This window comes from Hirundo rustica, chromosome 17, assembly GCF_015227805.2.
Source record: "Hirundo rustica isolate bHirRus1 chromosome 17, bHirRus1.pri.v3, whole genome shotgun sequence".
In the NCBI taxonomy this organism is placed as follows: domain Eukaryota; kingdom Metazoa; phylum Chordata; class Aves; order Passeriformes; family Hirundinidae; genus Hirundo; species Hirundo rustica.
Genome location: NC_053466.1, coordinates 33646 through 57786, shown reverse-complemented (window position 1 = coordinate 57786; position 24141 = coordinate 33646). Strand labels below are relative to the sequence as shown.

Here is a 24141-nt window from a genome sequence, read left to right as displayed (position 1 = left end):
TGTTGAAAATCCCTTCTGAGTGCAGACACTTGAGAGGTGTCCCTAGGAGAGACGTTGCTGTCTGCACCCTCAAAAACAGTGCCTCCAGTTACAGTGAGCGCTTCCCTCAATAACACCAGTACAAGATGGCCTTGCTCTGCTGGTGTCCCTGACCCAATCCAGTGATCAACACCGGAAGGCACATTCAGTGTGTGATGCCCTATCTTTAGCAAAAGGTGGAAGCCACAGCCAGCTCCAATCAGTTTTGGCTGGGAATGGATAATTTTTCCTCATTCTCCGTTAAAACAGATATCAGCCATTTTAAAAAAGGGAAAAATGAAGCAATAAAGTTTCCAAATTACTGAATAGCAAGACCTCACAAACAAGATCAAGTAACTCAGAGGAATGCGTAATTTTGATGTTGAAGTAAATGCCTTTTCCTGGATTTATTTTTCCTGTAACGGGTGAAGTTGTTTCCAAACAGCACAGGGCCTGCTTTCCTGGAGACCAGAACCTGTGGTGCAAGTACCTGCGCAGAAGGCAGCAGGGAAAGGCAGAAGGTAGCCAAAAGCATCGGGAAAGAAAAGGTTGGATCCAGCTTCACTGCAAAAGAGGCAGAAGTGAGTGGGTCCAGGGCCCCAAGACATCACTCCCAATTTTGGGGGGCTTCATTACTGGAAGAGCAGAGCATGGCAATGACAGAAAGCCAAGCTGAGGTGAAGTCATGAGACAGAGAAGCTCTGATAGGGAAAGCATCACTGCTTTGGAAATCATTGTATGTTGGAAACTATTCTCTTTTTTTTTTTTTCCTCTCGCTGTTTCTTGATAATGGTTGGGCGTTTTCCAAATCATTCCCATGCAGGTGGAGAGCTCGAGGGGCTATATTTCACATTTCATAATCTGTGTGACTTGATTAATTCAGCCGTATGTTCAAACCTCATGAAATTAGGCAATTTTGCTGAGGTTTAAGATAGATTACATCCATCTCCTACCATCAGTTTTGCAAATAACCACTTGTTGGCTTCTTAAAGTGTTACAGATAGAGAACAGGTTGTGCACTGCCAAGGAGAAGTCATATTTAAAAGCAATCATATGTCTTCTGTGTGAGCTCAAATGAGGAAATGGTTGTTTGTGAAGCTCTTTAAAGCATGGTTATGTCAAGAGCAAGAAGATCACTTTTGTTTTTCATTTGTATGCGAGGTGAAGAAAGGAAAGGACAAGACTTTTTTTTCTCCTCCTTTGAACTCTTACAATCTTCCATTGCAGAAATCGGTGATAATTGCTGCAAAATGACCCAAGTGGGTCAAGGTGTAATTTTGAATCTTGAGTATCTTTCACTCTGCGAGCAATTTGAATGATTTGACTAACACCTTGGCAACCCATCACTGGAACAAATAGAAATCTGGTGAGCAGATGCCAGCGCAGAGCAGCATCGATCCAGGCTGTGGGAAAGGCCAGCTGCTGCCTTTCCCCACACCCAAGGGCCTTTTCCATTGATTCACCTCTGTTTTGGGTAATTGGCTTTTGCACATCAGACTGAGAAGTGCTCTACAAGCTGCTCCTTTTCTTCCCTCTCTTCTTCTTTCTGGGATATTTTTTTAGGTTTGAAGAAACAAAGGGTGAGTTTAGAGTCGCAGGGTGAAGATGAACTTTGAACAGCAGGGTGAGGGTTCTCAGACTGCACTAGTATTTAGGAGTGGAACAGAGCTCAGCAGCCTGCTCTGGGCACCAGCCACAGCCCCGAGGCTGGGATGGAGTACTGTGGAGTGGGATGAGATTTCCTGTTACACGTGTGCTGTCCCTAGTGTCCCTGCTCACAACTACTGCTCTGGCAACCACCTCCCTGGGACATAAGAAAAGCCTGTTTAATTATTGCTGCTTTGATTTTGACAGCACAAATTTCCCTCACTGCCTTCTAACCTTCACGGTTTCCTACCAGCAAAGATGAAGCCCCTTTGCAGAGGTTGTTTGCTCCTGTTTGCTCCCACACCAGATAAAAGCAGGGAGAGGAGGAGAGAGTGATGCTTGCCACCCATGGGACCCTTTGCCTGAAAGTCCTGAGGATTCCAAAACCAGGAGTTAGCCCAGCCTGCAGCAGCACGTGCTAGTTGGGTAGAAATGGGGCTGGAAAGATGGGGGCTGGAAAGATGGGGGCTGTGATTTGGGATATCCTTGGCAAAACCAGCCGGTGCTTTGTTTTGGGGGGCCAGGAGGTTTTCAGCAGGTAGGGGCAGAGCCTGCTCACAGCGCCTAGAGCAAAAAGGTTCTCTGTGGTAGCAATTGAGCTGATCCAATTTGGTAGCTTGAAAGCACTGATTCAGCAGTCAGTAAAATATGCATTCTCTTTGATAACAGCTAATTTATTCACATGCATAAAACTTAAGCACCTGCTTAAGCACCTGCTTGTCCCAGTGACCTCACTGGCCTTTAGACACAAATGCTCACTGTAGCAGGACCAAGAGAGAGGAAAATAACCCAACAAAACACAGCATAGTGTTCCATCTCCAGGTATCTGTTGTTTTAAGTATTACATTTTTAATGCAGCTTCACTGGGGGGAATAAATGCAATGAAAAAGTGAAATGTAAAAGCCCGGCTGCATGGATACCTGTGGTGAAAGTCTGACTTCCACTGAGGTAGAGGCTGTATGGATGAATATGTTTTCAATTTCATTCTATTGGAAGGAAAAAAACAGAGGCAGATACATGAAAAATTAAGGTGTTGTGCTTCATATCTTGTGTAATTAGCAAAGCTGACAAACATAATTAGAAAAATGTGTCTGTTAAGCAAACGCTGATTGTGGTTGAGGATAGCTAGCAGTGTTTCCTCCAGGAACAGCTGGGAGGTGAGGGTCCCGCTTCAGCTCTCCTGGGCTTATTTTGCAGGGATGCTGGTATTCAGCAGCTGTTCTCAGTGCTCAAGAACGACTTCTTTGGTTGGTGTCGTTTGCCATGCTGTAACACCTTCTCTATCCTAAGTGTTTTGGTGCCAGAGAGCTTTGAGAGGACAATGTTCCTGCCCAGCCCAATCTGTGTAGCTGGTTATGGGTCTCCAGGGTAGAGAGGACTCTGCAGCTGGAAGTTTCTTTCCTTTCTCTCTGTGCAGCTCACAAACTGGTGTTACAAAGTCAGTGGCAGGCTCTCCTTGCCTTGGTGCATGCAAAAGGCTTTTCTTGTATTTTGATGATCATCAAGAGATGTTTTTCTTGCACAAGCTCCTCAGCTGCAGCTACTAAATGAACCTGTACAGCTTGGAGGAGCTGTATATTGCTGCCCTCTGGGTGCAGTACTGGTGGTACGGCATTAAAGTATCAGATGCTGAGAGAGTTTTCAGTGGCCTCATTCCAAGACTGCTGCTTTTGGAAGAATCGGTGCCTTGTTGTGCATTAAATTATTTATAAATTGTTCTGTTGGTGACTGGATTTGTGAATTAAAATGTATATGTGGGGAAAAGGTTTTCAATAATGAAATAAGGTAACAAAAAGATAAAGCCATTATATGCATAATTAAAATGATACGTAACTCTGTCTTCTTTATGTAGCTGCTTCAGCATCTCAACTAACTTATTAGGCTGAGTAGCAGCCCCTGAATCCTCCCCCTGTCTGAGTTTGTCTCCTGCTGTTGCTAAAGATGCTGTAGATCTGCACTGTGTAGGGCCCTGGCTGGTGCCCTGGGGACAGTGGTCCCATTTTCCCCCTTTTCCCCGATTTCTGGGCTTGGCGAGTGGGACCTCATATGACAAGGCAGAAAGACAAAGTCTTCAATTTGCTCAGTAAGCTTTTTTTTTTTCATATCCCTTCATTAGTGTGTTCCTATTTCAGGTGTCAAGGTGCTCAGAGCCTTCTGAGGGTGCACTAAGCATTTCAGACATCCCATTACAAGAAGCAGTAAATCTTTTCTCCTTGTCTATTTCTTGGCATGATGTAGAGCTCAGACACTGAACTGCAGGAGGCTAGACTGCGAGTAATTTCCTTAGGATAGGCAGCTCTCCCCGCAGGCATGTAGTTGATGAGCAGTGGCTGTTGAAAGAAGCTGGACCAAAAACCTCCCTAAACACTACTCTGGAGTATCCTGTACCTGTAACGGAAAACACAATGTCCTGCTCCTGTGGGGTATGGAAGAAAATAAAGGATAAGGTCAACACCAGTGGCTGTAGCATGCAGGAAAAAAAAAACAAACAACAAAATAACAAACACTGAACAAAACAAAGCTAATTGATTATCACAGCTAGACAGGTCTCATAATCTAACCTGCTTAAAGCTGTTTGAAAGCTCTCTGTGGTACCCTTGCTGGCTATGCCCCAAAACATCTTCTAAAAGGCAGGGCTGGAGTTGTAGAAAGTGGCAGGTGCCTGTAAATATCAAATTGTCTCATTCCTGAGTTAAAGAGGAGAGGAACACTTACTGATATTTTTATGGCTCTCCTCTGCCAGCTACCATTTGAGCACAGCAGCATCCTTCTTTTTGCAAGCAAAGCAGGAAGGACGGGATTCACCCTGCTCTTTAGGGGGAAGACACTAATTACCTGCATTTCTGAACAAGGTTGTTGGTGGTCAAGGCAAAACCCTATGCAGTCAGCAGAACCTGGTGCTTTGCCTTGGTGTGCCTCCAAGGACATGCACATGATGTTGCCTTCAACCTTTCTGGCAGATTTTGCTGGTCTTTCTGTTGTAGTATCACCATTCCAAGTCCTTGAGCCCCAGGGTGCTGCAGCCATCGCCACACATGGGTCCTCAACCCTTTGGAAATAGGTACGTCAGCAAATTGTGGGCAGTTTGTGTAGTCGAACTGGAAGTACCTATAGACTCTGCGGTGGCAGGGTGATGCTGATTGTGTTTCTGAACAAGGTTTAGTAGGAGATGAGATTGCTCTTGTGGTATTTAGGGCAGGAGACAGCAGGTCTGGACAGTTGGCTTCCATATAGTTAGCAACTGGTACTTGATAGATATAGCCAAGGAGAGCAGTGGCCCACTCAACATGCCAGGGCATGTCTCTGCTCCTGATGAAGAGCTGTTCCTCATGTCGTAAGGAGAAGGAGTCTGCTTGTGACGTGATACAGATGGCCACTGACATTTTCAATCAAATGTGTTGACAGACCTTGTGTCATGAAGCTGTAGAAGTAAAAATATATGGTCCTTTAAAAAAAAAAAAAAAAAAAAAGACAAAGGGCAAAGCAAACCTAGCAATTAAGTGTATCCAATTTACCAGATGGATTTCTGCTCTGCTGTGCAGGATGCTCTCTTCTAGGAGTTTCTCTGCATTTTGTATTCTGCTCATGTAGGAATGTGAGTTCTCTCCATTTAATGGGTTTGATTGGTATCAAAAGATAGTCTAGAATTGTTCCTGCTGGAGTGGATCTTGGGAGAGGACCAGGGTTTGAATTTTTGCATACATCTTGCCAGCACAGAGTAGTGGCTGGCCATAACTACAGCCATCTGCCTCATCCTGTCGTCACCACCAACACACATAGCCCTTACAGAGGTACTCGTCGCAAAGATTCAGCAAAATAAAAACATTCATCCTCCTTTACTGTTTGTGCTATAGGGGTTGTGATACAAAAGTCAAACCAAGCCAAGGATGGGTTCGGAAGACCAGCAGTGCTGGGGCAGTCAAGTGGCATCCTTTTACCTGACTGCCAGAACAGACACTTTCACAACTGGAGGGATTCCCAGGTCCTTGGTGAGGAGCGAGGGGCTGGGGCCTGCGTCCTTGGCTCTAACTCTCATGCAGGAATGGCTGTTGCAGTTTGCCCAGCTATAGCGGTCTGGTACATACACGACTGGTGCTGCATAGTTTGGCAGGACTTGTAATACCTAATGAAATAACACTGTTTACAGATGGGCAGATTTATTATTCCTTAAATTAGCATTTGGGGCGAGGGAAGTACTAGCAAAAGCAAGTTGTGTATTGAATGTTTCAGCTCATTTGCCAAAGTCAGGCACTGTATAATTTGAATCCCTCTGGGGAGGAGCGTAATCTGAGGATTTGTTTCGTCTCTGCTCCGTTATGGTTATTTTCTGCAAGCAACTTTGGTCCCAGGTTATGGTCAAGATTCTACTTTCTCACTGAAAGTAGAATCATCTGGTAGCCACAGGAAAATGGTCTGGACTGGTCATAACAGGTTAAATTATTAATTTCAGTTCGTTTGTTTTAGTAATTAAAGATTTTATTGGTCATATTTTGAAAATTGTTCAACACACTGTGGTGATGCAGGGCTCTTATTTCTATCCGTGAGTAACTTCTTGCAGGTCATGCAGCCTGTGGGGTTGCTCCTGAAGTACTTCTGCAGAGTTCCTGGTATTTTCACCTGAGGGCTAGTCCCTGCACAGTCTTTTTGGGTGATGTCAGTAGCCCTGTGTCAGATACTTGGGAGGCTTGGAGATTTTAAGTAAAAGTCCAAACATCTGTGTGCTGACAGAGCCTCCCCACTGTGTACAGAGCAGGGGTCAACACTCCAGTGACTGAGAGGGCTCAGGGAGCCTCCTGGTGCTGGAATTCCCTTGGACATGGGCCACAGCAGCTGCCCTCCCTGCTGTATGGGACAAGGTGGAGGAGCATGGGGAAAGGAAGGTCGAGGCACATTCTGTTCCCTCAGTCCATCTCCAGCAGATGTTTCCTGAGGAGCACTGTCCAGCTGGCTCTGTGCACAGCAGTCCCCAGGCAGCTTTGGACTCTGATGACCCTTGTACAAAATCCTCCAAGAAAACACGGGTCGTTCTGTCCTTTGCCCAGAAAATCCTGAATTTACAAAGTCCTGGCTTTCACTTTTTGTCATACAGAGAGGATGTGATTTCATGGATGAAGCAATCACTCACTGTGATTTATTGTGCCATGTCAGGCAGGGTAACCTCTTCCCTGGCTGTATGTGGATTGCAGCTGGGCACATGGCGAGAGAAGTTCTGGGCTTACAAATGCTGTCATAACTGGATCTGGTAACATTTGATTTAGCCTTGTCACAGCAGATTAGATTTGATCCTGTCATACCTGCTCAGAGCGCAAGAGTGGGTGATGCTGGTACAGAAGGGGGGATGCCAGGGGAAAGGAGTTCCCGGGTCTGGGCACATGCTGGCTGCTGGTCTCCAGCACAGAAGAAGCCAGCATCCAGAACTGCCTGGCCTGGGGTTTTGTGTGAGCTGTAAACATCACAGATCATCATTTGCGGCCGCTTCAAGAGTGGTGACAGGTCTTGTAGATTCCTGTTGCTCTATCTCTTAACACTGGAGTGGAGTTTTCCTCTACTCTGCTTAGCCAGTGTCCATCCTACCTGGATTACATCCTGCTGATTACACCAATCAGTACCATACTCATGATTCGTCCTGTATAAATGGAGCTGGACCAAGCCTTTGAATTAATCCAACAGCTACCACACTGAAGGATGCAAAGCCAGGCACAGCCTTGGCACCAGCAGCACACATGCTCTAAAGTGGGTTTGAAAGCACATCCAAACTGATTCCAGTATTTATGAGCCATATGTTGCAATGGTAGTTACTTATTGTGCTTCTCAGTGGTATAGAGCACAGGGGTTGTTTAGCTCCCCTCCAGTAACGTTACTGCCCTCTGTGTCCGCCAGAGGACTAGTACTCATTGTGGTTTTATTTTCCATGCAAGTTCTGGCATTTTCCTTTGTGGTAAGTTGTGATGAGGGTACTTGGGGAGAGCCAAGGTCCTAAGGTTGCTGTTCAGCATAGGATCTGACCACAGGCATCCGTCACTGAGACATGGCACTGCCAGGTGAGAGCCTCCTGTGCCTGCCACAAGCAGCCTCCAACTGCACCTGCACAGTGTAGCAGGGCTATTTTCATAAACCCAGCCAAGGGTTACATGGTTTAGAGCTGTTTCTGTAGCAAGATAAAAGGATGCTAATTTGGTCATTTACCTAACTTACAATCAGAGGGACTATTATACAATAATCAAGAGACCATTATACACCAGGCATTTCTTCTTTTCCTTCCTAGATAACTCAGTGTTGACAAAGGATGCTTCACCATAACTGTTACTGTTGAAACTGCTTTTTGATGTTCATGTGGAATTCCAGTTACACGCAGGTTTGGGGGGTTTGTTTGTTTGGTGTTTTTTGGGGTTTGTTTGTTTGTTTGTTTGTCTTGTTTTGTTTTGGTTTTGTGTTGTTCATTTACTTCAAGCAGAAATTTTTAGGATGTGCTGGAAAAAATCCAGTGATTGAAGGACTCCCTAAAGCCCTGGTGTATTAAATCTCCACCAAGAAAAATACACATTTATGTTGAAAATGCAGCATAAACTGTATCTTCTTTATATGTTTTGTCACTCTTTGGCACTCTGAAAAGAAATCCAAGCCATCTGTAGTAAACACTGTGCTGTGCTGCACTTCTCTGCTGCCTTCTATGGGTGGGAATTGGTTCTTTGATCTTCAGTTCAAAGGGGTTGATAAGGCTGTTTCTGTGGTCTGCAGAGAATTTCCTTTTGCTTCTGCAACATCTCTTGATTGAGTCTGTGTTTCCGGGAAGGCCCTGGGTATCCATCCAAGCAAAGAGTTCCTTACACGTTGTGTAACATCTCTTGCATGGTGGATGAAGCTTGTCTCCAAATCACTACAGCCCTCTTCTGTGCCTACCTTGCTGGGAAAAGGACGTCCTCCCCCCAATGCCCCGGAGAGTGGAAAAGTGAGCAGAGCTGTTCAAATGAGCATTAAGTTACAATCTAGACCTTACCATGTCTGACAGGACCCACAGGCAGCGCAACTGGCATCCATTTGCTGTATGTTCCACCAATGGAACATTTAAAGCAAGGGTTAGGGAGAGGAAGTCATTAGCAGCTGCATTAACTTCCACCCTGGATTCTGTGCACAACATTTGCTCAAATTAAAGAGCTGTTTGGATTCAAGCAACTCCTCTGGTGGCAGCTAATGAAACCAGTCCCACAGTTCAGCAGTGGCATCAGCCAAAATCCTGGTTGTAATCCAAACTGCAGTTTTCTTCTCCTAATGAATTAATCAGCTGATTGCATGCATGCGATAGCTCATTAGAGAGGTGCGTGGCAACCTTTGGAAGGGAAGTGCTGGCTCTGTGGGGCCTGGAGGCCGTTCCATTGTAGGAACATGCTCCTCTGAGTATTACAGCACCATATGTGATGCTCTAATTAACGGGTGTTGTTCTTGGGGTCTTTTGATCTCAAGAAAATGGCTGTAAAATTTTTAGTATTGTCAACCTTCGATAACTTGAAATAAAACCTCAAACAGCTCAAAGCAATTTCCTTTAATCTAGCTTGTGGTGTTGGGGATTTTTTATTATTATTATTATTATTTTAAAATCTTTCACCCTATTTAATGGTAGCTGCAGAGATAAAGCAAAGTGTAATTTGGAAATTAGTTCCAGATGTTCGAGTTGTTGCTTTATTTTACTAATCTGGGTCATTAATTTTGTTGAATAGTATGTTTGGATTTTCTTCCCTTGGGTGTATGGCTGCAGGGCATAATGGGACTTCCAGCAGGAAAGGGAGCTTTCAAAAGCCTCTTGCCCCTGGGCAGCTCCACCAAAACAAGGCCTGTTTCTGTGCAGTTATCCAGCATGGAAGCAGGAGACAAGCCGTGGAGAAGGGTGGTGGGGTGATTTGTGCTCCTGCTGCAGCCCAGGGCATGGGGCATGGTGGGTAGGGACCGTGGTGCCCCTGCCAGAAAGCCAAGGGCCAGTTTCAGGTCAGGGTAAGGGTTTAACCTCCCAGCCTTTTTAAATGAATAAAAGCAACTTGTCACTTGATTATTGAGAAAAGGTGCAGTTTGGTAGAGCTTTTCAAAGACTACTAATGAAAGGGATCTTTTCAATGGAAAACAACTTGCTTCTACTCAAGCCTTGGACTGCCCCAAAGATTTGGACATTGGAAAATCCTAGGATCTTCGCAGCGCATGTTGCACATCCAGATTGTCTCTGGAGGTGTGTTAGTCACTGGCTGCAAGGAGGTGCCTGGAGAAATGTTGGTGGCCATTACGCGGACCAGGGAGAAGAGCCCACGGGTATCACCACCAACACCCTCAGGCAGGGCACTGGGGATGCTGCTTGTACCCCTGCCAGCAGAGTCCTCAATTTAACCCCAGTTTCTTCATTCAGTTTCGATGGGATGGGTATGGAGACTGTCTGGGATAGTGGGGCAAAGCTCAGGGGCTGGTCCATGAATCTGCCAAGGAGCCAGGGACTGTGGTAAGGCTCTGCTCTTCTCTTGGCTTGGCAACAGGCTGGGTACATGGAGGATAACAATCTCCATCCCTGAGCAAAGGGAATGTTACAACCTCTACAGGATTAATGCTGCTTTTCTGCAAGAGAAAAAATACCCTGATTGTTTGTGCCTAAGCTTTAGATAGATGGTCATTTTAATACTACAAAAGCAGGCAGAAGAGTGGAGTCAGCTTTAGTATAATTTTCCTGCTTATCCTGATTTCTGTTTTGCTGTTTATCCTGTTTATCCTCTCCTTATTATCCTGAACTAGTTTGTCTTCTTGTAAATGCCAACCTACACCCTTAAAAAGAAATCATCAGGAAGAAAACTTGCTGACTGAGTCTTTCCTTTGCCTGTGGCAGTTGAATAAGCCCATCATTTTATATAATATTAATATTTGTAAAAGCAGACCTACAGAGCTCATAAATCTTCCATAAAAGGGGGGCAATATCTACGTCTATTTTAAAATGAAGCAGGTAAGTAAGTTCTAGGAAAAAAGGATATTGATACAAAGAAAATGGAGAGATGAAAGAAATGAAATTGCCATTTTAATCCAAAAATTGTCACTGCCTAAGTAATACCAGAGGTCTCGCTACTGCAGGAGCCAACGCTTTGCTGTGGGTGATCACTTGACTCTAGAAAGCTCCAGTCCCTGGCTGCTCCTTGGTTTTCATTCAAGTGGTTTTAGGAGCAAAAAAAGTCCAAAACTGAAGCAGAGCTTGTTTGCAGAGGGGAGGACTACATTAGCATTTTTCTTAACTTTGTCCTTCTCCAAAGAAGAAGGATTAGAAATAATCTGTAATTTTGGATTTTGTTAAACATTTTTTTAAAGCAAGAAGCAGGCTTTCCCCCATTATGGGTCAGAACCTAGATGAGGAAAAAAAAAAAAAAATACAGTTTATTTTTAGCTAGCCAAGTGAGTAATCTGTCTCCAAAAACACGTGTGAAGCTGCTATGTGAAGGAACAACACTGTGGCATTGCTAACAGGGTCCCTTTGCGAAGTGCTTTGGAGCAGCTGGCTTAAGACTTTGTAAATCTTTTATTGAGTACTGCCCATGGTAGGATGGTAAAATAAAACCATTTGAAGATTGTAGAGGCAGGGAGAAATGGAAAAAAAAAAAAAATTTTTTTCTTTTTTTTTTTTCACTTTTCCTAGTGCCACTGTCCTGAGACAGTTGCAATGGCTTTTTCCCACCGTGCTGAGGACACGGTTCAAGTCTTACTATCTGGAATGGGGCAAGGGGGCCCTCCAGCCCCCAGAAGGGGCACTGTTTTGCCCATAAATATCCCAGCTGTGGTTTGTAGGCGATGTGTGTGCTGCTGCTCTGCGCTGAGCTGCACCAGGTGTCTTTCTGACATCTGTGTTTAGCTGGCAGAGAGGAGGGGCAGATGAGTGGGTGGTTTTGGACCTTTCTGCCAGGCATACAGTTTTCCTTTTTGCTTTTTTTGTTTGTTGGTTGGTTTTGTGATTTTGTTGTTGTTGTTGTTGTTTTGGTTTTGTTTTGTTTTTTGTTTGTTTGTTGGTGGGGTTTTGGTTTTGGTTTTTTGGGTTTTTTGTTGGTTTTTTTCCTGGACCTGAGCCAGTGCAGAGCCTTTCATTCTGTATTGCTCAGTGGTGGAACTGGATCAGAAGATTCATTTTGGACTTGGTTCTCAGATCCATCTTTGCTTGTGGTGACTTCCACAAAAAAATTGAGCCGGGATCATGTGAGTCCCAGACCAAGGTACCTACCATGGTGTGTGGCATGGGTCATGTAGTGCAGCCCGATTTGTTCCCAGCTCTTCTCAGAGCCAGAAGATGTTTAGACATTGGTTTAATCTGGTTTTTGTGATGAAGCAATTTTTTTACTTTTGAAGTAGTTGTTGAAGCTGAATCTTCTCATGAGATTAGGTCAATTTATTTAGCACAATATACACTTTTAAGGAAAAGTTTTTATCGTGCCAGCTCAGGCAAGAAATACGCATAGAATTTTAGCATTCAGCTGAAATCACTATTTCATTTAAACATTTTAAGCTAATGAGAGCTGGCAAAAAAGATGCTTTTTTTATTAAGGTGGAAATAAGAAGGGGATGTGTTGAAGTTATCTCAATGGAAAATGTTTTCATATTCTTATGTATGGAAGTATGTAAGTTTAGCCTTTGTCGTTATTGAGGACAAGAAAATATCTGAGAAGCTTTCATGGGGCACACAGATAATTAGCCAGACAAGTTCTGCTGTTCTTTGTCATCTCCAAGCCAGCTTTGATCTCATGAAATTTTCTGCCATAGCGAAGGTGGAATGTTAAAGTTCAATGTCATGAATCAGCTTTGCTTACAAGGAGATAGGAGACGAGCCAGAACCCTTACATGGAAAAGAGCTGAATGAGAGATCTATAAAACTAAGGAGGATATGAATAAAGCAGGATAAACTTGATGGTCTAGATGAAAAATCACATGAAGGGAAATCGGTGCTTGTAAGATAGATCAGGTGAAGGATTCATGATCTCCGACCACTCATTCAATCTTTTATGAAGAGAGCCCCTGCTTTGCTTTGTGGTGTCCATTTGTATTTGTGCTTTCTCTGTCCCTTTGGGTTAGGAAGGGAAGAAGACCCGCACAACTTTTGTCGGATATCCCTCTGCTGTTTCTTTCCCCAGCCTTTTGCTGCCTCCTCCATCCCCGGGAGCCCCCAAGGACAGCCGAGTTGTGTCTGTCTCCGGTTTGGCAGGGTCTCCACTGTCATTAGAAGATAAATGACACTGTCTCCATGGCCAGGGAAGAAACCACTTTAAACTCCACCATCCTCAGCAATTGATGGGCCAGCTGCTGATCTCCACATCACAGCCAATTTCTCACGAAGAATCAAAGATGAATTGTATCTCTAATTTCTGTCACAAATGGCTTGGCTATGAAAAGAGACAAATAGTAGCTGGGGAGAAGAGGGGATGGCTCTGGCCCTGACCATCAGCCCGATGGCAAGGAAGGGCTGTGACGATGCTCACACATTCCCAGCAAGGTGATGGCTGACGGAGTTGCATTAAGCAGCAAGAAGTGGCCAGATAAGCTGGTTCCCGAGCACACCATCCCACTGAAATAAGGCAGCTGTGAAGGAGGATGGGGAGAGAGGTCAGTTTCCGATAAGAAACCCAGCGCAGCAGGCTATGTTCCCCAAAGGAGAATCACACCAAGCCTAGGGAGATCTGTCATAAAGCTCTGTAAGTGTGAATCTGTTTAATTGGACTTTGCAGAGAGGTGCTGGGGGTCCTGGGGCATTCAGTGTGGCAGCTGCAGGTGACACCAAACTATGAGAAATTCAGAATGTAGCAATAAGCAGCTACTGGCTAGTGGCACTAATCTGGCTACCATAAATTTGTGGTGTATTGACTGCAGTGGAAGTTTGGATCAATATGTCTTCAAGAGGCTCGACAGATCAATGTTTGATACAGATAAAGAAAATAGAGGGCAGGTGTTTATGGCATCCCCTGCATCTGGTATTATTATTCCTTGTTCATCCTTCTGCCAAGGGAAGGGAGGGAGAGAGAGGGAAGGTAAGAAAGGATTTAGAAAGGTAATTCATGAGACATTTAAAAAGCAGTTGTAAGAAAGAGATTTATAGCATTTTTTCCATCAGTTTTAGCCTGAAGAGAGAAAGAGAAAAACCTTTGTAAAGTTATATTGTTCTTTGAGAGACAAATTCCAGTTGAACAGTGGGTTTGGGTTTGATGAGATGCCTGTGGCAAGGGGATCAATGGCACATGGCTGTGCTTGCCCAGGCTTTGGGAAAGAGGGATGTCCAGGGGTTCCACACATCCCTGTTGCTTTCTGGTGGTAGAGAGAGACCCACATCTGGCTGTAAATACTTTATGGCAACTGGCAGGAAGATGATTAAACCAGGGAGTGTGGAAATGCTGGAGAGGAGGTCTCAGTTTTGTGTCAGTTTTGAGGTCATCTGCCTCAGGTCTTGGATGACTGTGTGGCACAAAGTGGGCTCAGAGACTTCATGGCTGAGTCTATTTCCAAACAAAATCCTGGTGTTGTGAAGGTCAAAGTGAAACAAGACACCTCCATAGAATCATTTTAGTTGGAAAAGACCCTTGAGATCATCAAGTCCAACCATTAAGCTAATGCCCTCAAACCATCAGGGTGCATTGAAGAGAGAAGACCTTCAGTGTCTTTCCTTGTGTCTATATTTCCTTCCTTTTCTTTTCTCATTTTCCCTTCACCTTGTTTCACAGGACTGGCTGACAAAATTTGGGTATCTGCCTCCTCCGGATCCTGTCACAGGGCAGCTGCAGACGCAGGAGGAGCTCACCAAGGCCATCACTGCCATGCAGAGGTTCGGGGGGCTTGAGGCCACGGGAGTCCTAGGTCAGTGGTTCATGACCCCTCCTCTCGGTGCAGAGCAAGGCAGGGATATCTTCTTGTAGGTCCATGGGGGAGAAGGGACGTAGTATTGTGTTCTGGAGCAGCGTGAGGAAAAGCTCCACAAGATCACATGGGTGGAGCATATGGCCCAGTTTGCAGCTGTAAGAGTAATTACATGGCTCAGGTGCTCTGTTGTCTCATGTTTTCAAGAACCTGTGGCAAGCAATTATTTCAACAGACCCACAGACCGTTGGGGTTCTCAGTGTGCTTGAAATAGCTCTTGATGTGTTCCAAAAAAACATAAACTAACAAAAAGAATTTAAAAAGACAAAGGAAAAAAGGGAGGAAGTTGTCCTGTTCAAAGCCTTACTTGCAGCATCAAATTGAATTGAACAAAAATCCTGATTAAGCCTCCCAATTTGTATACGTAGATATTTAGGGTTCTTTGCCGCTGGGGCACAGGCAGGAAAGGGAGAAGGATGGTGTTACATCACCCCAACTCTGTTTGCCCTGCCCACAGTGCATAAGAGTCAGGATGCTCCTTGGGGCTTTCCTGGGATTTCACTGATCCACAGCAGCTCCAGGTACTCCCCAGTCATGCCCAGCCAGCCAGGAGCCCATCATCTGCTCCAGGAGCTTCGTTGGCCAGCACGGGCTGGCAGTGGCATCTGTGTGCCAGGCATATCTGCCTGGGAGGGAGCAGTCCAAGGGCAGGCTGAAGCAGCAGAGGGCACCAGCATGGTTGGGGTCATTCCTCTCAATGCCTTCATTGAGGGAAGGAGAAAGCCAGCATTATCCCGGCCTGCAGAAGGGCTCCTCTCTGCTTTCCTTCCCTCCATGACCCTCCCACTATGGGTCCAGCGTGCTGCTGCTGCTTGGGACACAATTAAGGAGAAGCAGCTAATTAGCAGGTGGGTCTCTATCCATCCCAACACCCCAGCATCCCTCTGTTGTTCTCCTGAAGCCGTGGCTGCATCTAAACACTGGGACTCCCTTTCTCTAGTCTTAACTGAGCACATGCAATAGTTTCTCTTCCACTGCATCACAAGCTGCAGGTGACCCCAGAACAAGAGTGGCCATTCAAATTGCATTTTCGGACGGGGTGTTCAAAATGGGCTGGGGTGAGAGGAATGGCTGCCCTGAGCAGGTCATGGTTCTGGGTTTGTTCATGAAAAGAGAGTTTAAGAGGTAAAGTCAGCAGGGAAATGAGTGAATGAAACAACTTTTCTGCAGTTCAGCTGGTGAGAAGAGACACTTCAAGCTTCCATTCGTTTAAAAAAAAAAATATAAGAAGGAATGTGGGCATTCTTCAAACGAGCTCCTAGCTGAACACAGATGGGTTTATTTACATGTGAATGTTTCTTCTTGACAGAGGAATACTGGGAAACTCATCCAGAGAGAACGGAACAGAGTATTTTAAAAAATATGTTTTAAAAAATAATCAAAGCTGGCCACAGGTGGGCTTCCAGCAGGAATTGCTGTCCAGTGGTGGGAGCAGCAGTGGGATGTAGGAGGCTCAGAGTTCTGTGGGTGTCACCACGACATGCCGGGGCTGGTGCCTAGCCCCAGTGGGCTCCTGAGTATCAACTTTTGCTCTTCTGGTTCATTCTCAGCGCTTCATTTTGCATCTCTTTGTCCCCCTGGGATTTCTTAACCCATCATTCCCATGATTTCTTGTTTTTTTCTCTAACCTAGATGAAGCCACCCTGGAGCTGATGAAGACCCCTCGCTGCTCTCTGCCTGACCTCACCATTGAAGAGACCCGGAGGAAGCGATTTGCCCAGGCTGTCACCAAGTGGAGCAAAAGGAACTTGTCATGGAGGTAATAATTCATCCATCTCTGCTGAAATCTTGCAGCAAAAGACCAGTCACCTTTGTTAACTATGGCTTTGAGATGAGTTTCAGGGTGATGGTTAAAGCATGTCCCTCTGTGTTTCCAGGACCCCACAGACTATTTATTTTAACTCTTCTCCTGACAGTCTCAGCAGTGACTTCTTGGACCCACTTGGCAGTCCCTGAGAATGGTGCAGATTTGGCTGGTGAATTAGCTGGGAGATTTTTGCTGAGTTGCAATGGTTGTTAGAGCATCTTTTTTCTTGAGTGCATTAGAACTCTGTGCTTTCTCAGGCAGCTGCCAGGCCTGGAGCTTCTTCTCTTGCCCCACCGAAGTCCAAGGGTAGGAACATTTTCTGGGTAATGAAGTCACTTTTTTTCTCCTAATTTTGCCACAGGCTCATATGTTTCCCTCAGTGTCAGGAAGTGACACATGTGGGACCCTCTGCACATGTGATACACGGAAGTTCAGGTCCAGCTTTCAGAAATATACTGCAGATTAGGGTTGGCAAGCAAACTGATCCCTGTCCCACCAAGATTTTGTGCTTTTTGGGACTCATTTTTCCTCCCTCAAATACCATGTCCTGCAGTGATTTTTCCTCTAAGAATAGTGTGCAGCATGAGGTGCACTGTTCTCAAAACACATGTGGCTCTGATGGAGAGCTCTTCTTATTAATAATAAGTCTCTCTTTGATCCTGGCATGGCCTGTAGAGAGAGTCCTCTTCCCACTGCAGTAACAAATCTCAGCTTGGCTGTTGCTGTCAACGCATGTTGAAAGGATGGCCTTAAAAGAGATTTGGTCTATGTTCCAGCAGATTCCTTTGACACTTTATTTTGAGAAAAGATAAACATAATTCAACTTCAGTAAGAAAAAATTTTCGTTCATAGATGGCTTCATGTCGTGAAGTGACCTGTGTTACTAAAACTCAACCTGTCTCCCCTCTGCCCAGCCCTGACTTGTTGGGGAAAGAGGAATAAACTTCATTCCTATTCTCTTGGAACCTGTGATGCTGCAGCAAGGGTTCCCATAAAAAGGGGTTTAGGTCTGAGACAATATTAAATGTAAGGCATAAAAAAAAAATCCATCTCCTGACAAAGTAATTCCTGCTTTTTATTCTTTGATCCTTTCCAAAATTTTGGCTTTTGTCCAAGAAAGGGCTGTATTTTACAACTGTGGGTTGTAGACAGCTGAACACTATAGCATTATAGAAACTCCAATGTAGTATTTACATCCAGCACTTGAGATTAAACTGGCTTCTTTGGAAATTGCCATGAAAATCAGCCAATAGAGACGTAAAAGTTTTACTGGGTTACCTTTTACACATTGTTTGAAGATTTTTAAAGAGAAAAACAAAACTAAATGCTACTCTGACATGGATTTAAAAGTTGAAGAAAAACCTGAGCAATTACAAGGCTGAAATAAACAGGCAAGCAGAGCTGTGGGGAAGGAGGGCCTTGAAATAGGCTCATTCACTGGTTGAGAAGGCTGTTTTGGGCAAACAAAATTTTAAAGGTATACAGGTCATCCAGGTTTCTTCTTTTTACCTTTGAGGACAACCAACCTGTGGGACTGGAGGGCTCAGGGAGCAAAACAATACAGGCTGCATCCTGCACAGCTTACAATACAGCCTCATAGCATCCTGGTACAGCCTTGTAGCATCCCATTACAGCATCAAAAATAGATGGTTTTCTGTGTCTCATCTCCATGTAGAATTTCCAGGATATTGCAGCATATAAATTTTCTTTTCACGGGATTGTTTTTGTTATTATTTTATTTTCCCTGCAAGGCAGCTGCTGAGAAAGTGGCATGCTGTGGATGCCCTCTGCTGGCATCAGCACTGGAGCTGACTGCGGCCACTTCCGCCTCATGTTTGCAGCCTTATTTTTCACTTGCTGATTTTGCTTTATTGCTTCTGGTAACACCTCACAGAAGGGGAGTTCATAGCTGGCCATCTCCATTTCTTCCCAGTGCTTGCTGTCTCCCCGCAGTCCTAGGAAGTGCAGCAGCAGGGCCATGCCCTGTCTCTGCACACTTGGAGCTCCCTGGGGCAGAGGAAGCCATGGAGGAAGCCATGGAAGCTCAGCTTTTAAAATTTCCCTTTTTTTTTTTCCTTTGAGTGCTGAACTGAGCTGACTTTCATCTGTCTGTGGTTAAGGACTACTCATTTGTGTCATCGCATCAGAGCTGCAGTCTTTGACACTGATGCTCAGACCATGGGCTGCCAGAGCAGGAGCAGACTCTACTGGCAGAGTAGCAGTGACTCCAGTCAGTCAGTGTCCACCATTGCTGTGGGTGTCCTGGGCCATCCCCCGAAGAGAGGTGCCATTGCCTGAGACCAGGTGTGGATTTACTCAGGCATGGACGGGTGGCAGTCAAGAGAAAGGGTCTGCAACCCCCAGTTCTGAGTTCCCACCCCCACAATGGTCCTGACTGTCCTGCTTTCCTCCTTTAATCTGTGGCGTCCTGCCATGGGGACCACCCATCCAAAGGGCAGACTGCTTTGTCCCCCATGTCTGGGGCTGACAGGTACCCAAGGGGGGCAGACTGTCACCTCTCAGTGTCAAGCTGCCATAGGTTATTGTAATGCCCCCATCACAGGCAACTGGGACCCTCCTAGGAAAATCCCCATGGAGCTGAAGCAGAGAGCAGGCAGGTGTGTTGGCGGCACAGTGCCTCAGGGGTGACCAGTGTTCTGTGTGTATTAAAGGGCAGGAGAATGAAAGAACTGAACATTTGGGGGTGATAGTCTAGGAGAGGGGTGATAGAGGGTCCAAACACATGTGGCTTTCCTCCTGCAGACGATGCAATATTGCAGCACTGCCAGGGTAGCACAGGATCAGGGCTGCTGTGCCATGGATGGCTTTGGGCAGCTGGAAAAGCATCTTTGCCAAGGCAGCAAGCGTCTACCATTTCAACTATCCCCTCTTCATTGCCCTTCCAAGAAAAATCAGGGTGGGTTTATCAAGCAGTCCTTATCCTGTCATGTTTGGTAGTTCTCTGAATTTATTTTATTTGTCTGTGGTTTCAGGCCTGGGAAAGCGAAAGAGTACTTTAATGAGCTATTGATTTCTCATCCATCACTGATACTCTCCCACTTTTGGCTTTGGGAGGACAAAAACCAATAAGGAACCCAGGAATTAAAATAGGTGTGGGTGCCTCTCAATGGCAGACAGGGGCAGATCAGTCCTCTCTAGTCTCTACTTATTAGCCATCCTAGATACAAAGTCTGTTTGGGATGGGTCAAGCAAAGGAAGTGACTCAGGACACGTGAAGGACTGGCAGCGCTGTGTGAGAGTCAGCATTCATTTGTCTGCACGGCAATGCTGCTGCCTGGCTGAGCTCTAAACACAGAGGGGAGATTTTCTCCTTGGAATCCAGTTGTGCCCCTCAACACCACATCCTGCTCAGCAGCTGCAAGTTCCAGTTGTTCGCTGATGGTCCTTCCTGCAGCCCCACAGGGATGGATACTCCTCCAGATGTCCCAGAGTGTGATTTGCAGAGAGATGTGACTGACCCTACAGCTTAGGGCGGTGTTGGTGGGGTGGCTGGAGGGACTGAGCAGTCCAGTCTTCATCACCCTCCCTCTGGCTGGCAGAAGCTGTCTGAAGCAGAGATCTCTCTCCAATTACTCACATCAGACTTTTGCCCAAGATCCCAGTTCTGTAAGAGGCTTCTCAGAAGGGATTTACATCCAAGAAGGAGGAGTGTTTCTCTCCACTGGAAATCTAAGCACTATTTATTACTACTACTACTACTAATATTAATAAATTAAGGTAAGAAGAAGTTTATTTATCTGCATGCTCCTTTTCAGTGGAATTGGGTGATGCAAGGTAAACAAACATCCTATCAGCATAATAGTCTTTTCCTAATCTCATTGAAAACAATTAGCAGAGCTCCTGAAATCAAATCAGGTGCTGAATTGAAAAACCCTGATGGGATTCTCTTGAAAAATTACAGTGATAATGACTAAAGGATAAGGGACTTTTCACTTACACCTGCAGCATATTAATAAAATGTGGGACAGCTCAGAGGTGTAGGACATTTTATAAGAAGTAAAATAGGGCATTAGTACTGTTTCTGTCTTAATCTAATGTTTCTAGAGTCAGATCTGAAGATGAATATTAATAATATTTATTTCTTTAGACAGGGCTTTTTATCCACCATCCTTGTACAGGGGAGATCTGATTTATTATCCTCATTCTACAGCTGGAAAGAAAAGGAAAACAGCTCTCATGGTTTGAGGAGGAAAGAGCAGATAGGGTCCCCAAATGTGACTCTGTACCTTAGGCACCATGATCCTGGAGAAAGATCATAACTCCTGGGCTAAATATGGTGTATGTTACACGTATAATGACTTACTCAGTAGAAGTTAAAGCAGTAAAGAGTTTACCTAAGTCCCAGGGAGAGTTACAAAAGATGCAGACAGCTAGTTAATGAATATCTGGAATCCAGGTGGCCTTTTTCTCTGTACTGTAAAGGATTACTTCCAGACACAGTCTCTTCTATAAATTAAGAATTGCCTGAAAATTGTCTTTTCTAATCCCATGTTCATACTGTTTGTACTTCTGCGCTGTCTCCTTTACAAATGTGTTTTCTTTGAAGTCCTACAATCATCTGGTGTCACATGCACGTAACCCATTTAGATTAGTCAATAAGGTTTTTCTTTGCCCGAAAAGTCAGGGGATAGCAAAGGCAAAGGTATGGATGGTTTTTGCTCGTTTGGCTGTGATGTGTTTTGCCTGATTCACCCACTCATTCCCACCATCACTAGGATGAGTTTCCTAACTGCTTTGGAGGAACTATTACTGAGATTTCTGCTTATTCTCATGAATCCTTTTTTGCTCTGTCCAAGATTTGACCCTGACTAGTTTTGCCCTGGCCCAAAGGTGGTGCCTACTTTGGGCTGCCTGTCTCTTGAGGGTGTGAGATGTGTTCCCATCCTCCGTAAGCGAGTCGTTCCTACTCCTCTTTTCACACCCATGATGCCTGCCAGCACTCAGACTGCTGCTCGGGAAGAGCTTGAGTGGTGTGACACCCTCTTCTGATGCCTGCAATTACCTCTTGAAGTTTAGTTAGGTCATCACAGCATGTTGGTGATGGGAAGTGGTGTGGTACTGAATAATGCTGTCACAGCCGTATTATGCAGGAGGGTAAGTGACGTGATCATAATTGTTGCTTTAGCCTTTAAAAATTTGTCAAACCATGGAAATACTTTGGCTGGTGTGCTGATGCACAAAAAATAAAGTACCTGTTATTACTGGGCTAGAGCTGGCCAGAAGTTATCTATCAGATCAAGCTTTTGTCAATAGTTAGTCAACAGTATATTTGCTTGGAAAGCATGTATATTTTTGTCAAAATTGTCAACAAAATAGTATCTAGATATATTCCTTTAGAAGCCAAGGTGCCTTGTTGCATCTTTGTCTTTTTATCTTCTCTATTAAATCAACAGTATTTGGAATTCTTTTTCAGAGTTGGGTTATACAAGAGACAGTGACTTTTCTTCCACTCCAGCTCAGCCCAAAACCACAAAAAGCTCTGAAGGCCTCACTCTGATGCACCAGGCACCGGCAGAACCAGTTCTGGTGACTCTTGGAGATCTTTCATGTTACTGATGCGTCCTCTTTTTTGCCCTCTTTATTCCAGAGTTCGCGCTTTCCCAAAAGAGTCCCAGCTGGGCCATGACACTGTCCGAGCCCTGATGTACTATGCCCTGAAGGTCTGGAGTGACATCACCCCGCTGAATTTCCATGAAGTGGCAGGAAACAATGCTGACATCCAGATAGACTTCTCCAAGGCAGATCACAATGATGGCTATCCCTTTGATGGGCCTGGTGGGACAGTGGCACATGCTTTCTTCCCTGGAGACCATCACACAGCAGGGGACACTCATTTTGATGATGACGAATATTGGACCTTCCGATCATCAGGTAGGTCAGGGTGGGAGAGCTGCAGCCAAGCACAAGGGCTCACAATTTCCCACTTCTGCTCTGGTAGCTGGAGTGGTTTAGCTTCTGTCACATCTTTACCCCAGGCTTCAGGATCCTTGCAATCTTCTTCTGATTCCTCTCTCAGCCTTGCTAGCAAAATCAACCCAGGCAGTGTTGAGGACACTCTTAGGTTCCTGGAAGCCTCAATGGCACCTCCATGTTTCTCCTTATCCTGCCAGCAATTGCAGAGCTCCCCATCACCCAACTGCCATCCCCATCTCTTCTGAGACCCGGAAGGTTGCAGGTTGGGTATGTGGCTGCTGGAGCTCTTGGATGGGGACTGCATTCTCTGACTTCAACATTTTTGGGTGCCTTCACTTCCACGTGTCCTAGTTTCCTATTCTTAAAGTGTACTATTAGCTGACCTACCTATAAAGGGCTCTGTGTTGTGCTGGGAAAAAAGCCTAGTTTTTTCCTTCCGTCTCCTGTCTATTACCTGACATCAAGATGGTTACAAGTTGCAGTTCTATTGTTTTTTTATCTTCATTTCATCTAGCTAAAGCAGCGTTTTAATAGGCAGAGGGAGTATCAGAAGCAAGTGTTCCTCAGTTCCAAAACCGTCTGTGGGGATCAGGTCCCCAGCCTTCGTGTAAGGCGTGTTTTGACAGAATATCTTCTCTGCAGCCACCAGCTGCTAATTTACTTGTCACGCCACCTCCTCCACCAGCCTCCTAGTGGGATCCTGCTGCCTCAGTTTAATGACTTTGTTGAAAGCTAGCTGTCGTCTCTGAAACAAGCTAATACCTTCTTCTTGCCCATCGGTTGACTTCCATTCATCCCCCTGAGTGTTTGTGCACAGGAGTGCTCACCAGGGGTGCTGGACGAGGTCTTGAGGTGAAGGTTAAAGGTCTGGACAGGCTGATCCTTCAGAATTGCACCAGCTCCTTGTTTCATGCTGGTGTGCAGCCCTAACTGATGGCTCTTATCCGGAAGGAACATTAAAGTAGCAGTTTTGATCTGCAGACATACAGGGCAGAGGCAAGTGCTGTGGTCAGTAGCTTGCCACAGCAAATGCGCTAGTGGTGGAGTCAGTTCTGCAGCTAGTGGTTGGTCGTGCTCAGTGTGAAACAAACTCCTGTGAAGGAGTGAGCTCAGAGGCAGCATTCCCGCAGGGAGTGCCCCTCCCAGCACCATCGAGGGATGAGGGGATGAGCCTGCCAGCAAAGAACTGCCCTTTATTTTGAAGATCTTGGAGCTATCCAAGCTTCATCTTGTATTTATTTTGTTCTCTCTACTGATTCAAAAACAACTTCGTGGTAGGCGATATAGAAATATCCCCAAGGTTATCAGTCTGGCATTAAAATATCAAAAAGAATATGTCTTGTTCTCTCCTAGTGCCAGAGAAAACAGTACAGGTTATAAAACTCTCGCCTGGTTACAGGCACTGTAAATAATAGTCAAAAAGGAAAAGGTTAAATTCAGCAAGGCTATCCCCCTGCTCTAACACCCCACGGTTGGTGAGGAGCCCTAAGGATGGGGCAGGATCAGCCATGGCTACTTTTGTGCAAAAAAGTAGCCATCTCAGATGGTAAAGAAGCCAGCTCCTTCATCTCCAATCATTCTAAGGGAACGTGACACTCCCCTGAGCTCTGCAGGGATCTTTCCAACCTCGCTGCCTCTTTATTGCAGTACTTGACGTTGAGATCTTTATAAGAACCAACTTAAAATCACTGCTGCTCTCTGGTACTGCTCTGCAGGACATTACTCTGCAGAGAGGGGCAGAAATTGCACGGACATGTGGCCCAGCCTGTCTGGAGCTGAGTGGTGGAAATGCACCAAGCAGGCTCAGTCCTGTACAGCTCCTGGGAACAGCT

At 45.3% G+C, this 24141-nt stretch overlaps 1 protein-coding gene across 1 annotated transcript in view; it reads left to right on the top strand.

Annotated features, from left to right (window-relative positions):
• The window catches only part of MMP17 (matrix metallopeptidase 17), a 49289-nt gene that overhangs the window by 13839 nt on the left and 11309 nt on the right, over positions 1-24141 (top strand). The window contains exons 2-4 of the mRNA XM_040081234.2: positions 14376-14508; positions 16201-16327; positions 21984-22267. Of these exons, the coding sequence (XP_039937168.2) occupies positions 14469-14508; positions 16201-16327; positions 21984-22267 (451 nt within the window). The 5' untranslated portion in view covers positions 14376-14468. The remainder of the gene's footprint in view (positions 1-14375; positions 14509-16200; positions 16328-21983; positions 22268-24141) is intronic.